The following is a 16,154-nucleotide window of genomic DNA, read 5'->3' on the forward strand; positions in this document are numbered from 1 at the left end:
TCTTTTCCCTTTTCTGATTCAGTGTTAGGAGCAATTTACAAAGGAAGAGGGATAATGAGGAGGTTTTTACAGAAGAGCTATTGGTTCCAGTGCACATTAATCCTTTTCTGAAGTTACTATCAGGACACATAACTTTCCACCAGAAATCTTAGAAGAATTCAACTGTTAACTGTAAGGTTTTGAATATGATGGCATTAATAGAAATAGAAGAGATAGAGATTGATAAACATCCTTATATTTAATTGTTGTTACTTGGAGTCTATTGCAAACAGTAAAAAATAATGACAGGTATATTTGCATTTAGCCATGCAGTGCGGTGACATCACTGTTTTAGAGCCATGTGCTGTGACTTACAGGACTGCATCAGACAGTGAAAGGAGTGGGTGGGGGTAGCTGTCACAAGCAATGACAACATCAGTCACACCACAATTTACAACTGGTTGCTATTTTGGGTAGCATGGGGAGTGTGAGTGCTCTTTGTCACTGCAAAGCACTGCGTTCATAGTCAGCAGTGGAGAGGGCAGGCTGTGTGCGCTGTGCATTGTATGAGCAGTGGGCATTCCAAGGCTCAATCCCGCAAGTCTGACTGTACTTCTGCACCAGGATTGCTTCTGATGAGATGGTTGTGGCAGTGTATCTGCTTAGCCCTGGCTCACAGGATTGTACCCAAAGTGCTGAAGAACTTCTCAGGGTGCAAGCAGTCCCTGCTAAATTCACTTAGACTTGCATAATCCATACTGACGAACACCTTGTGCACACAGTGCCAGTCCTGGCTAAGGCTGTAACTTGACTGTCACACTGAAAAGGCTCGTACTGTGCACCCCAAGGGTATGATGGGCAGGGCTGTGTTATTCACATCCTTAGTGGAGGGGACTTGGTGTTCATATACAGTAGTTTGGGCTGGCAAGCACAGGCTGTTAGTGTGTCAGTGTTAGGGCTGAAGGTGACTGAAATGATTTGTTGCTTTTCCATGTTCTTCTGCGCTGGTTATCCCATATTGGATTTGTTCTGTTTACCTGGAAAAACACAGTACTTCCAAGTGCCAGCATTACAAACACAGTCTGGCATCTGAAAAAATTACAAGCTTTTCTTTTTATTTTTGCTTCAAAATGAAAAATCTTTTGTGGAGAGATATTTGCTTAAAAGTGTGCATTATAGATTTTAAAGCTTGCCATTTCTGCTAAGTTACATTCATTACCTGTATGTGTTTTTGGGAAAAAATCTCTGTGCTGCTAAAACCCAGAACTCCACATTAAGTGTGCTCAATTTTCTTCTCACTGTTAAAATAAACAGAGGAGTAAAGCAGTTGGAGAATGGGACAATGCTGTCATACTGAAGTGCTGTGCCTTCTCCACTGTTAGTTTATCAGATCTGAAATTTTCTTCCTGCTTGTTCTGGGATTAGCACAGTAAGAGATTATAAAATTTCTCAAAGCCAGAAAGCTGTGAAATTGGCTGAACGTTGAACAGATAGAGTGGAGAATTTGCTTTGTGAGGAGAATCAAGGTCAGAAAACAAGGAGGGCTAGAGAAGCTATTGAAGAGATGATGTTGAATTCAGCCTTGCTATAACACGCGCTACTTGCTCCTGCAGTTCTGGAATCCTACTCCTGTTGGATGTGAACTGTCAGAGTGAGCTGTACGTGAGGGTTTAATTTGATGAATGCAAAATGTTCAGCTTCATGAAGGAGAATTGGGGAAATTTTCCTGAAGTACAGGACAGCAGAAATTCTGGAGTAAACATCTTAAGGATAAAATTGTATTTTCTGACCCATTTTACCTTCAAAGCTGTAGTAAACACAGGGACTAGTAGAGCTTGCATGTCTTCAGTCAGAAAAGGTGGAGCAAGAGTATTATTTTGACCACAGGGAGAAATACTGGTACATAAATGGAAAGAAAGTTGAAGTTAACACTCTGCTGCATAGCTGAGGAAGGGAACACCATCATAGCTGGGACAGAGCAGGGCTTAAACAGTCAGAGAAAAAGCTGGTTATCTGAAATAATCTTCAAAGTGAAAGAGACTAAAACAAGAAGAGGAATCTGGTGTTCATTAGTGGCAATGATGGAAAATTACTGAGCAGTTTATCAATGCGAGATAAAAAAAAAAAAGACACAGGTTTTCAAGCATCAAAACAAGAAACTTGACTGGAAGAGCAGTGGATGCTTGAAAAGTGTCATAGAAAGTGATTTTTTATTGTCCCCATTGGAACAAACAAGACAGATATTTTCACTATGGATTTCATTATTTCTTTAGTATAGCCTGCATTCTGCACCTGCCCTTGCAGGTCTGGCACCCTCCACTATGGCAAACAGCAAACATACACAAATTCTACAGTCAGACTTGGCAGAAAAATATTCCTGACTTGGAGTCTCGGGAAAGCTGCAGTGCAAAATGATTGGGGGTGTCCATCTCCAGGATAACTGGAAGGGACAGGCTGTCCCAACACATCCTGTGTATCTTTGCCTATTTGCACTTCTCTCATTTATCAAATTAAAAGGTACAGTTAAAGCTGTAAAAGTTACATTTAGGACTGAGCCAGTCATGCAGAAAGAGAGAGGTTTACTCACAGGTTCAGCAGGTGTCTGGGTAAAGCTTCTGGGAGAAGCTGAGCCGATACTCCTCCACTTTTCTAAACAGGAATCTAGCCTTGAAAAAAAATCCAGCATCCTCTTCTTCCTCAAACACTTTCTGTTCCATGGTCACTGACTAAGTTCATCTGTATCTGCATGCTTTGCTCTGTCTCCCTTCTGGGGGCTGTGCAGGCACAGCCTCCACCTCTGGTGCAGGAAATGACCTGTTGGACTTAACTGCCCACTGGGAACATTTCCTAGGCTACCAACCCTTCAAAGAGCTGAAATATCACTTCAACTGCTATTTTAGCAGCTCTGGATTGAGTAGCAGTCCCTCCTTGCTGTTCCCGTCCACCCAGATCTTGGACTGCAGCACAGTGTCAGGGACACAACCCAGGTCTCTACCTCGAGTTCTTATGTGACGCACAGTGATATTTCCAGGAAAAGGCCAAAAACTGATCAGTGAAAAATTCCAAATCCTTTCTTTAAAGAGGAAAGACAGACAACAACCAAGCCACAAGACGGACCCCCAGCTAATTTAGAAGATATTTTTCTACCTACACATCACAAAAAACACTGCATGTACCTGTGGCTCCATCAGACCTCCTCAACTCTAGCTGGCCTCCTGCAGCCGCTGAGAGCCAGCAGAGCTCAGGGACTGGCACCCGCACTGCCTGGCCAGCTCCCTCTCAGCAGGTTGGAACAGAGGAGCTGTGGGCAGGAGGGGAGCATTGTAGCAGCTTTAGCTTCAAGGAAACAAAACTTTCACTGAACTACCAAAAGGTTCCTCTCTTAGTAATGGCAGTATGGGCCATGGGCCCTACAACAAAGAACCCAAGATACACCTTCAAGAGATGCCTGAAGGATCTAACAGCTTTTCATTGTGTTGAAGCTCTTGTGAGAATCTTCAGTTAATCTTACTTCAACTAATGGATTCAGTAGTTGTGCAAATAAACACCTTTTGTATCTACCTCTGAACAGAGACAAAAGTACACAGAGAGTAGGGGATCTCTGGGTGGTAACAGTGGACTGTCCCTGCAGCACTTGCAGTAGGTAGAAGACTTTATATCTTCATCTCATTAAACTGATTTTTATCTCTGAACCAAACCACTAATTTGTCTTTCTGCTTCCAGAGACCACATCCTTGGTCTGAAGAAGCCAAGCTTTGCTCCAGAGTTTTCTCTTCTAACAGGATAAGCAAAGGCTGAAATTTGGAGACTATTTATGATTTCTGGTAGTAGTTAGGGACTACTGTGTCTTGTCCTGGTCAGTTGTGAATTGGGGCAGGAAAGTGTATGGCCAGGGCTGACCAGGGAGTCTCACTTGGACGGTAACCGCTGTATTTCCTCTAGGTCAGGGTTGATGGTTGTGGGAGGAAAACTGTCCTGTTGAAGTCACTGTCCCCTGTAATATGTGGCAAATGCATTGTGGGCTTACCTCACCCTGCAGCCTGGGCCTGCAGGGCGGGTGCAAGGTCCGTGGCTGTGCAGCACAGATGTTCTCATTAATGCCTGGTGTGCCTCTCTGTAGAAGGTTCCTGCTGATTTCCACCTTTGGGATTTTCTCCAGGCCATGTTTGAGCTGGTTACTTCCGAAGCATCGTATTACAAGAGTCTGAATCTGCTGGTGTCTCACTTCATGGAGAACGAGCGTCTGAAAAAGATCTTACACCAGTCTGAGGCACACATCCTCTTCTCCAATGTGCTGGATGTCATGGCTGTCAGCGAGCGGTAAGTCAGCTGCTGAATGGCACTGAAAGCAGTAGCTTTAGGTAACTGCAGTTGTAGAGGGATGGAGGAGCTGATTTCTCCTGGGAATTGGCTGGGACAGATAGGTCACAATTAATATGGGTGCTGACTTTCTCATCTAGCTTCCTGTTGGACCTCGAGCAGCGGGTAGAAGAGAACATCGTGATCTCAGACGTGTGTGATATTGTCTACCAGCACACAGTTAATCACTTCTCTGTGTATATCACCTACGTCTCCAACCAGACCTACCAGGAGAGAGCCTACAAGCAGCTTCTGTGAGTTCTACACCTTGTTGCTGGACTGTTTTGTAAAACTGTACAGGCCACAGATGGGTTGATGCAGGTAACATGGAAAGTAAATTCAAAGCCACCATTTCTCAACTGTAGGAAATATTTGTGGTGCATGCAGGGCCATATGCTTCTGAAATGCACATATTTTTAAACTGCAAGTAGAGGCAAGAGATGGAAGACCAAGAATATAATATAGATCTCTGATGACAAGAACAGCCACTGCTTTTCCCAACCTTCTCCGCAAGGCATTTGACCTTCCCAAAGTTCATACCTAATTCTTTTTCAGAAAACAGGATTTTCTTAAAAGGAGGGAAAAAAAGCTGTTTTCTTTACATTCTAGTGTTACACACACAGACCTAGGCCTGAGGATATAATCCAAGATATTTTTGTAGTATTTTTCAAGTTTAGCAAGTCTTTTGGTCCAGTAGGAATTCCCTGATACCAGCTCAAAACAACAAGTGCCCTACAAGCTTGTCTTTCAGAGGAGGAGAATCAATTTTTCTCTAGTTACAATGTCCTGGATTCTTTTAGGACAGCCCATTGCACATGCTGCAGTGTATTTTCTCCTATAGCAGCAGCTGGTTCAGGCGAGTGTAACAATCTCTAATCCTTTCCTTTCTCTGCTCTCAAACTTTTGAGGGAAAAAAAGCATTTTAAGGGGCCTCTATTGAGCTTGGCCAGCTGTTCTCTCCAAAAGGAGGGTACCACAGAGTTTCCTTCAGTCAGAGGTGAGCAATACAGCTGCAGAATAGAAACAGTTTGCCCACAGCCATTATCGAAACACTTAGAAGCAAAGCAGCAATAGGCTAGATTACTTGAAAAGGACCTGTTGGAGATGAGGTATTCCTAAGTGTGAATTCAGAGGGCAGCATTTCTTTTGTCTGCGGGAAAACATAAAGCAAATTGAAAAGAACAGGCTCCCTTCCCCAGGCTCCCAGCTAGCACAGAAATTTTGCAACACTTGGCTGAACTCAAAGCCTGAGGTGTGTCACAGTTCCCCCCATTTGACTGTTCCTCGGACACACGCAGGTCCATTCTGCTGTGAGTCACACTGTCACACAGGTACCTGCTGCAGAAGGGAGGAACACTGCCAGTGGCTTCTTTCGAATGTTTTAAAGAACGCACAATACAGGTTTTGCACAGTTATCAACCTCTGCATCCACGCTGTTTCGGCTAGCCAGGACTCCAACAGCCCGTGGCTGCCAGGAAGCTTTGTCTGCCTGTGGCAGCCGGGACTGCTCTGCTCTGCACAGCTGTGTCTGTGGCCCAGCTGTGCCCTCATCTCCTGCAAATACCATCAGGGAAGGCACGGGCACGGCCCCTGCCCTTCTCAGGCCAGATAATGATTACCATCCTCTAGCTAAGCAGCAAGGAATGTTCAAGCTTGAGCTGCTTTGTGGCTTGTCTTGTTCTTATAACTGTATGAATTTCAGCTTATCACAGAGTTCCAACTGTGTAAAAATATATAATTATGCCTCTGACTCATTTACTTGGACACACACACCCCATTCACATACACCTACACACGCAGCGTATGCTGCTGAGCTGGATATGAACACATATGAACATTGCCATGGCTTGTACATTAGAAGACTATTTTTTCCCTCCCCCAACACTATAAATAGTTTTAAACTAAAATACACCCAGAGGCATTCAGTCCCCTCCTCCCCTCTTCTCTCCTATTGGGAGAGGCCAGGCAGATGCTGTCTCCGGGACCAAACCACTTTTGGGTCACCAGCCGTATACTAGAGTCCCAGGCAGGGTAGCACTCAAAATTCTCAGTTTCTCTGTCTCTCCTCTCAGGCAGGACAAACCAGCCTTTCGGGAAGTGATCTCACAGCTGGAGCTGGATCCCAAGTGCAAAGGCCTGTCCTTTTCTTCCTTCCTGATTCTGCCATTTCAAAGGATCACTCGGCTCAAGCTGCTGGTGCAGGTAGAGTTTTGCTCTTCTCTCTCTCACAAAGGTCTTCTGGATCACTCCTGGAATTTTCCTTTCCAGCAGCTGTGAATGGGGCTTAGATACAGCCACAATTGACCCTACAACTTAATGAAGCCTTTCCACAGAATCAGACATTCTCCATAACTATGGGAAAAGGATTTCAGTCACTCAGAGTCCATCCCCAAATTAGTGTAGAATTTGCCAGATAGCTTTTACTGAGTGAAAGAGTTGAGGAGGAACTTTGTTTAGCTGCCAGAAGGGGTAGCAACAGTCCATTAACCCAGCTGCTTGATGGTTAGGATGATGACACACAAATGCAGAACAGCTGGATGACATAGGGATGCTACACCGTTGTGGCTTGGGCCAGACTGTCAGCCATTTTCTTCCTGTGCTTTGCCATCTTATCTAAACACTGCTGGAGAACATGCTTTTAGGGATGAGGAAGCAGCTCAGTCCCAAATGGTCTGAACCCACTGGGATTACCAATAACACTGTCTGTTAGTGCCAGCTCTAGTTACTTATTAATTTATTTTTATAAAATAAGAATCTGCCTGTTATATTTCTCTTGCATATAAGGTCAGATGGGAACAGGTTTTAATGAGAAAGAGGAACTAAGAGGTGAGAGTCACTGTACTCTGTTACCTTTACTGTAATTAGGCTGATGGCCAGAAGTAATTTGTAGGCTAGCAAAGACCTTTCTGTGCTCTCACATTGGGATCAGCATTAACACAGCCTTTCCTCCCCTGCAGAATATTTTGAAGAAAGTGGAAGAGAAATCTGACAGGGAATCCACTGCCCTGGATGCACATAAAGAACTGGAAACAGTAAGTTTGAATAAGTTAACAGAAGGCCATTAAGATTAAACCACCATGCTCCTTCCACATACACATGCCCCTGAAAAAATCACCTGCAGACTACATTCTATCCTGGAGCTGTTTCTCTGAATCCTGTCACTGTGTTTCAAGAGGTTTTTTTTTTCCTAAAGTCTGAAAGATGGACTAGTCTACTTGCACTTAGATGTCAGTGACAACAAATCCCTTGCTAACAATAGATGTATGTTTCTGCCATAGGAAAGGACAGAGAATGTTTTCCCTTAGAGTCTGCAAGAACACAAACTGGTTTTGCAGACACCTGAAGGTGATGGATCCCACTGAGAGGTGTGATTAGGTGCAGAGTACAACTGTGTCAGGTTTCCTCTGACACAGCACACTTCTTCCTCTGACCTAGAATAACAGCTTCTAGTGAAGTACACAAGCCAGCTTTTAGCCCTCTTCCCTGAAGCTGGTAGGTAGGTGTGGTGTTCAGTTGTGCTAGTTACTGCTGTGTACAAAACCCCAGGAAGGTAGTGGGATGTATCCCATCTGGGCTGTTCCTGAAATGGCTAGACAGGATAATGCCCTATCTGAATGGTCTGGATGTAGCTGGCAGCTACATGGGCTGGGACAGTGTTTCAGCTCTTCTTCATCAGGAGCTTGGAACACTTCCTGACTCCTGTAGTTCAACACAGTATTTGAAATTGAAAACTGTGCTAGAACATCAGTCTGAGGATGGGCCTGCAGCTTCTGACTGATACACTAGAACAGAATAGGCTCTTGGATTTGCCCTGTACCAGTCTAGGAAGTGTACACTTGAAGATCACTAGGGATAAGGATGGGAACCTTATCAATGAAGGATGTTCACCATTGCGTTAGTGTTCGCAGAATCCCTCTTGACACACCTGGTAGCCAATTATTTTTCCATTGGTCAGTAGCCTGAGAAAGGCTGCTTCTGTAGCATGCAGATGACTACAGCTGCTGATGGAAAAATGCTGGGTTTGTATTCAGTTATCAGTGACTGACATGATCAGTTTGCTAATTCTTTTGCACGGTTAAACACTTACCTGTAAGTGTTCATGCTTAGATACCTAATATCCAGCTAGGTACAGGCATCACAACAGAGACTATCTGATGCTTATTTTTTCTGTAGGCTTATTTTCTCTCTTTCTATTTGAGAGGGAAGAGCTGATCACTGTTTCAGTTGCTGATACTCTGATGGATTTTGAGTAGCAGAAGCAGAGCACAACGTGGAGCTTGTTCTCCAATGTAATTTTTCTACCTAGCCAGTTCTCAAGAGAGTTGCTCCTTATGAAACAGGCAGTGGCATCTAGGTTAAGGTCCCTGGAACAGCGCAGTGCTTGCACGTTGGTTGTGGTTTTTCAGTTAAAAGTTTGTACTCCGAACACAGATGGGCTCTGTATGATGAACGTCTCTTTCTCTGGGACATTTCATAGTCCTGGCATGTAGTGCTCCTTGGCAGAATTACAGCATTTGCATTTTTGAAAAGAAGATGTTTGGCTTCATTCTCTCCTTGAAGATGATACTGCACATGTACCTCATTTCAAGTGCTGGGAACGGGGACAACGAGATACATGGTGTGTCAGGATCTGGAAAACGAGCTGTTCCTTTTGCTGTGCAAGCAGAAGCACTGTTTTATACTGTCTGGTTCAGTAACTGAATGTAGTCACCTAACATGTCCTCTGATGGTCAGCTTCCACTTGCAACACCTTCTGGGTCTTTGGGAGCTTTTTGGTTGTTCTGGTTTTGGGGGTTTTTTCCCTTCTCTTTTTCATGCAAACACAGTGCTGATAAAAGAGCGTGGCTTGGTCAATTCCTGTTACAGCAGGACACTTACCTGATCATGGTCAACCCTTTTCACACTGTCCCTCATCACTTACCTGCTTAAGGCCAGCAGAAACAAACCTTTGTGCTCTCTTTTCCCAGGTGGTGAAAGCATGTAATGAAGGTGTCCGGAAGATGAGCCGAACAGAGCAGATGATCAGCATCCAGAAGAAACTGGAATTCAAGATCAAGGTATAAGCACAGGCTGGGCAGTTTTGGTTCACTGCCTGCACTTTGCAGACAGCTTTCGAAGGGGCCCCTCCAAAGGGGCTGCTGCAGGCACAGCACCCGTGTGTGCTCAGTGCACACCTGCTGCAGAGGCTGGGGCAGCACCAAGGCTAGCATGGTGTGCACGTACGCAGGTGGGACACACTGGCATCACCTCTCCTGTGCACTGTGCTCCAGCACTCAGGTCTGGCTCTTCCCTTTCACCTCTCTTCAAAATGCAGGTCAGCTTTCAATTGTTATTTTACATACAAGTTATGTTAAAGGTAGATGAAAGCTACAAAGCGAAACACTTTAAAACTGAAAAATACCCAAACAAAGACTGTCCCACCATTTTAATTCTTTCCTGTACTTATGCATTGTGTACAGTCTCTAAATATCTGTTGCTGATCTGTTTTGGCTCCACTGAGGGAATTACTGAATCAGTATTTAGGGGTGTCTGACCAGATCTCAGGTGATATATACCATGGAATTCCAGTGCTGAGTCTGAAGTTGTCAGTTCTTTTCTTGAATGCTATAGAGATGCTTCTCAGGTCTGTCTGCTTCACAAACTTTAAGGATCATATTTAGCTTCCCAGCAATCTTTTTATGTACCTGAACAACTGAAAACAAAAAAATTTGATTTTTATAGAGCACTTTATCAGTGTGTCAGGGCCGGACCACAGTCCACAGGACAGCAGTAGGTTAGGGGAGTTACACAGCTGCCTCCACCTCTTGTACAGCAGAGGCTGTAATGACAGGCAGGAGCTGGTTCATCTCTGGAGCAGATCTGCCTTGGGAACTGGCACTTCTTGGGAACTTCTGGGGAGAAGAGTGCAAGGAGGTGAAAAGAAAGACTGTGCCACCATGCATATGATGAGCACTGGGAGCAAAGGTGGAAAGAGTTGCAGTAATACAGATCTTTTTTAATATTTCAGTCATTTGGAAGTGTAGTGTTCTTCTAATACAAGATGTGCTTTGTCCTGGGCTTCTTGGTTTTAGAACAATATGTGTTAAAACTCTAGCAGAAGTGCTGTGGTGGGTGCGTGGACAGTATCTCCTCCTGACTGGGACAAACCCAACCAGAAGAAACCTGTTTAACCTGGGGTGTTTTGTAGCCAAAAGGCCAAATCCGTGGTTTTGAAAGTCAATCTCCCTATCCAGGAAAGTTCAGCCTAGGTGACGTGATCTCTCAGAAAGAGATCAGGGCATAGGTTGTTGTTTCATTCCAGCACTTGGCACTCCCGCATTGCCATCCTTAAATGTTTGCCCACCCTCAGGCCCCTGCTGTGCCCCTGTCTGACTTCTGTCACACTGTGCTGGGCTGTGTAGATGGCAGAGCACACTGCCCTCTCCTCGCAGCTCTGCTCCAGCCTCTGCAGTGCAACTTGTGGTGATGGGAGTTCACCACCCTTTATTGTGCATCTCTTGTTGCTTTCAGCATCACAACCACTTGAATCCGTGGGGTTTTGCTGCTCTCCTAAACTTTGCCATCTTTTCCTCCCTTCTAGTCTGTACCCATCATCTCTCACTCCCGCTGGCTGCTGAAGCAGGGGGAACTGCAGCAAATGAATGGTCCAAAGACATCACGAACGCTTCGCACCAAGAAACTCTTCAGAGAAATCTACCTGTTCCTTTTCAATGATCTGCTGGTGATTTGCCGGCAAATTCCTGGGTGAGTGCAAAATTCAGGTAGTACATGGAATACTTCATTAGTTCTATTGCCCCAGGTGTATCCAAGCTGTGATGCTGTGACCCCATCCTGTCCCTCAGGCACAGGGAGGGTATCCTGGCCTGACATGTACACCTCCCTCCAGCAGTCACCTTGCCTTTGAGCACAGCTGACTCTTCATGTGTGGCACAGCTCTCTCCAGCTGAAAATTTATGGCCAACAGGAGTTACACAGATCCCAGGCCAGGTCTGCCAGCAGGGTAAGCTGTGGATGCTAAAAAGCTAGTAGAGAGCTTCTCCCAAGCTTCTCACAGCTTTCCTGTGAGAAGCTTTCATTCTCACGCAGTTTCTCATGAGAAAGCAGTTAGAGAAAAGTAAACTCTTCGCAGCTGCATAATTGTTATGAGAACTGCATATTGTTTTGGGTACATGGAAAAATATTTACAGATGGGCGTTATACCACTCAACCTATCACCTTGAGAGGTGATGGGTGAATAGGCCAATCATGTAATTTCTTTATTGTGAACCACACTATAAAAGATGAGCTTTCCATTAAACGTGGTCTTAGCTGTTGCTTCGGCCATATCATCTGACCTGCCTTATGTTGTAATTCTTTTCACCATCCCTGCGTGCAACAGCGACAGTAAGTGACCATGCATCCAGCAGTTTCTGCAGGGTGGCAGTGAGTTACATTGGCTGGTGGGCTGACCCCAGAGACCTGTCTTCCGGTCAAGAAGTGATTTTTGACTTATCACTGCCTGAAGAGCAGCTCAGATTTAGTCAGTTAAAACTCTAAGAAAGCCGACTAGAATGTTAGAGTAGCAGGGAGTGGTATAAATTTCGGCCTGAGGCCAGCAGTTATATTTGACATGGTATAACCTGCCTCAGGAGGAGGAGGATGTTGTTGTGCTGAGGATTGTGTCTTGTGCAAGCAGACACTGGTGAAATACAGCAGCAGAGAACAGCACACTCTTTGTGGCGTGAACTAGACCCACTGGTAGGGAGCACCTTGCCCACCCACTGTTCCTAATGAACATGTTGCTGCAGTGTCTGTACACTGGGAAATGTTTTGCTTCTGTGGCAACTCGTATCCAGAAAACACAGAGGCACTTTATGAATAGGAATGAATTAAGCCTCACTTAATTCCCTCCCTTTGAGGGAGCGCCGCCTGTGTTTTGGATGTGGGGAGCTCAGACAGAGCAAGAAACTTGTTCCAGGCGCTGAGGGATGCCCAGCATAGAGCAAGGAGTGGGTTCCTTGCTTTGCAGTGGGTTTTCATAGCCACACGCTCATCCCTTCCCACAGCAGGACATCTTTTTTCCTCCTGCTATGCAGCAGCTCCTGGTCTGTGTCCTCAGTACAGTTCTGGGTGGCTGAAGTCAAAGTCTCCTGCAATAACCACAGTTTTTCCTAATCTCTCTAACCTCTCCCAGGGACAAGTACCAAGTGTTCGACTCTGCTCCCCGAGGGCTTCTTCGGGTAGAGGAGTTAGAAGATCAGGGGCAGAGTTTGGCCAACGTCTTCATCTTGAGGCTGCTGGAGAATGCAGATGACCGGGAGGCCAGCTACATGCTGAAGGCATCATCCCAGTGAGTACCAGTCACCCTGCCAGCGCTCAGCAGCGCTCTCTCCCTACATCCTGCCTGAATGGGGACCAGCTGTCCAGGCTTTCCAGGGGTGGGCAGGGAGGGATCCCACTGCTGCAGCTGGGCTGGCCCTACCAACCTCTCTGCCCAACATAACTCCCCCGAGGCTGCTGAAAGGCACCGGTCACTTAGGCAGGTTTCTCTCCTGTACAGTGCATGTGAGGCATCCAGGGTGGAGGACAGGCAGGCAGTTCCTGTTCTGGGACAGAGAGGTCAGAAATCAGCCCAGGCGCAGGGGCCCAGCTGATTTACAGCCTGCAGCATATTCGGAAAGTAAAACCAAGCAGTATATACACTGACACACTCCAATGGCTCCACTGACTCACAAGGATCATGGCCATGCCTGACCAGCCCTATGAAGCAAAGTGTCTCCTGCTTGTGGGTGAAGGTGGGAGAAAAGGCTGCTTCCTCTGTGCCTCCACAGCCAGTGCTAATCTTGTGCAGCCCTTCTGCTGCTCAGGGCCTCCTTGTCTCCCTGGATACAGATTTTCTGGTTCACTGATTTTTCACTTCAGGCTCCAACAAGCTCAGGCTGGGCAAATGATTCAGCTGTGCTAGCATTGACCCGATTGTTTTGGAGCATAGGGCATAGCTTTCTCACTGACTCAAGCATTACCAGGCCCACATTTTCTAGCCACCAGCTAAACAGCTCCTAGAGACAATGCACATCCCCGGCTTGATGTTATCTGCTGTCAGTAGGCTCGTGTTCATCATCCATATTCCTAAATGAACACCAGCCCCAGGGTTGTACCCTGACCCCCCCCACTGCAGCATCAGCATCAGGACAATGAGCAACCCAGTAGAGTGAGCAGCTGCACCTTCTCCCCAGACATGTGGCTGCAGCTCTGCTGCACTGAAAATAGAGATGTCAGTCACACTATGCAGGGCAAGCGCATGTGTGACGTCTGTGAGGCTTGGCTGTGAAGCAAACGATAAACCAGGCCAGGATTTGCTCAGCTCAGGGGAGGCAGTTGCAGGTCCATGCTCTGCATCCTGTCCCATCTTCTAGGTGGCCACAGCAAGTGTGTGATCCAGAACATAGCTTGCCAACAGGTCTTGAGCACTGAAATGTGACATAGCAACTGCTGAAGGCTGCTGTTCCAGAGGTGCAGGAATGATGGAGGCACTACTGGACACAGACTGAAAAACTAAACAATTAGAAGAGATAAGTGGGTGCCAAACAGAGACTTCTGCATCTGTTCCACAGCTCTTGCAGGTCTTGCATCAGGCAACAAGACTTGCTCAGTGGCAGCTTGCAACTCATGTCCTGGGTGGGCTCTGCCAGGAGCTGAGACTTTATTTGGACACAACCAGTTGCACTGACAGAAATAAGAGTGTGGGGGGGGCTCCTTGCAGGCTGAGCGGAGCTGGGCACTGTGGGCGGATCCATAGAGCCCTGCAAGGATCTGCGTGCAGGGCCAGCATGCAGACAGGGCCACAAGCACCCTGGGTTTGACCTCTACATGTTATATATAGCTCCTCTGGGCACAAGGCCTTCATCCTGCACACGTTCATGGTGTTTCCACTGGACCTGCAGGTGTTTCCACTGGTGCTTGGCATTGTGCTTCATCACTGAAGTATAAAGTATTCCCAACCCCCCAGATCAATCTACCAACACTTGTCCTTTACATCCCCCTTTCAGGGCCCTCTCTTCTCAGAAGACACTCCCATGGCTTTTCATGTGTGGCAAGCTCAGGCTTTAAAACTGCCTGAGAAAGTAGAAAATTCTGGCTCTCTGGCAGCACAGCTGGCCCTCCAGGCAGGAGCTGGAGCCTGTGAAGGTGAACTGCCCCATTTCCTAATGGGGCTGAGGGAAGCCTGAGGGGAGCCAGGCCTGGCACTTCTCTAGCATTTGTGAGATCATCACCCTCCCAACTGCAAGTCCAGGTTTTGCAGCGTGCTGTTCACATGGGTCTTGCTGCCAAGCAAGTGGTACCCTTGGTGTGCTGCAGTGTTCTTCTGCAAGGGAATTAATCAGCTCTGCCCTTTAAATGTTCCCACACAGCAGTTCTGGGAATAAATGGTTCCTGTAACTGCTTATCTCCAGGAAAAACTGCTCCTGTTGACCAGCCCAGCCAGGAGCTGCCTTTGCTTGTTACTTCTCAGAGAATGCCAGGCCCCCCACCTCGCTGCCGGCTCTCAGCAGCAGTGCTGCTCCCCAGAGAGGGACCATGCTGCCTGTGGGGGGACAGCCAGGGCTGTGCAGCAGGGCTTGGAGCACTGTGCCACATGTGACATCCCAGCTGCGGTGTACAACAGTGGGGCTCAGCATCACCACTGAGCCCAGGACCCTGGATGGGGAGGCAAGAAAAGGCTGGGAGGAAGAATATGAAGTCCAGGACTGGCTGGGCAGAAGAACTGGGGCCCCTATAACTCTTTCACGTTCACAGCCTTGGTTTGTCTCCCCTATCCAGGAGTGAAATGAAGCGCTGGATGATTTCACTGGCCCCAAACCGGAGAACCAAATTTGTTTCATTTACATCCAGACTTGTTGGTAAGAGACACAGCATGGGACCTGGGAGCTCTTCACCCCTACCCCAGGGCACCTTATTCTGCCTGATCTCACTGCAGCCACATATCTGGGACCTTTGCCAAAGCCAAACCCCCTCCCTGGGCTCCCCTCATTTTCCACCATCAATACCTGCATGTCTCTAGGCCTGGCCCTGGCTTCACCCCCTTCCAACCTGGGCTGCTGGGCTGCACCGGCACCCTCCCTCCACCCAGGCTGCCCATGGCTGGCACTATGGTGGTGACATGAACCCAGCTCCCTTCCCAAGAGTTGCTTCCCCAGTCCCTGTGGCTGGGGCATTCCCTGGCTTCCCCAGGGTCCCGACCAGATCAGAGGGACCAGGTGCAAAGCTCATGGGCTACACCCAAGCTGTGCAGTCCTTCAAGAGGTTCCACCCCAGTCCCTCACTCTTGCCCTGTTCCTTGGCAGACTGCCCACAGATCCAGTGTGTCCACCCGTATGTGGCCCAGCAGCCTGATGAGCTCTCCTTAGAACTGGCTGATGTCCTAAACATCCTGGACAAGACAGATGACGGTACAGGGGATGGGATGGGGATGGGGATGGGGATGGGGATGGGGATGGGGATGGGAGTCCCTGTGGAAGGATGGGCTTTGCTCCAGACAGGCAGCTGCTAGTCTCTCTCTCTCTAGCCAGGGAGAGACTCTGGCATCAGTGTCGCAGCCAGAGAAGGAAGTTACTGCCTTCTAATAGCCAATCCAAGTTGCCTAAGCTGTGGCAGCACTGGCACAGCTGTCCCAGCAGCAGCTGTGGGCATGGTAGAGCTGGCACAGCCACCCCAGATATAACCCAGTGCCGTTCTTATCTTCATGATGGTTCACAGTCACGTGGTCCTGCTCTCTGGGGCAACTCTTACAGGTGGTCTCAGTCACATTGGGTGTCTGCTGGGGACCACTCCTGTAG

At 47.3% G+C, this 16,154-nt stretch overlaps 1 protein-coding gene across 3 annotated transcripts in view; it reads left to right on the forward strand.

The window, feature by feature from the left end:
• The window catches only part of NGEF (neuronal guanine nucleotide exchange factor), a 48,705-nt gene that overhangs the window by 29,637 nt on the left and 2,914 nt on the right, over positions 1–16,154 (forward strand). For all 3 annotated transcript variants that reach the window (XM_048313828.1, XM_048313829.1, XM_048313830.1), the window contains 9 exons: positions 4,139–4,299; positions 4,440–4,592; positions 6,411–6,540; positions 7,296–7,370; positions 9,306–9,395; positions 10,919–11,082; positions 12,512–12,667; positions 15,139–15,218; positions 15,663–15,767. In XM_048313828.1, coding sequence (XP_048169785.1) covers positions 4,139–4,299; positions 4,440–4,592; positions 6,411–6,540; positions 7,296–7,370; positions 9,306–9,395; positions 10,919–11,082; positions 12,512–12,667; positions 15,139–15,218; positions 15,663–15,767 — 1,114 coding nt within the window. The remainder of the gene's footprint in view (positions 1–4,138; positions 4,300–4,439; positions 4,593–6,410; positions 6,541–7,295; positions 7,371–9,305; positions 9,396–10,918; positions 11,083–12,511; positions 12,668–15,138; positions 15,219–15,662; positions 15,768–16,154) is intronic.

This window comes from Corvus hawaiiensis, chromosome 10 (genome assembly GCF_020740725.1).
Source record: "Corvus hawaiiensis isolate bCorHaw1 chromosome 10, bCorHaw1.pri.cur, whole genome shotgun sequence".
NCBI lineage: Eukaryota > Metazoa > Chordata > Aves > Passeriformes > Corvidae > Corvus > Corvus hawaiiensis.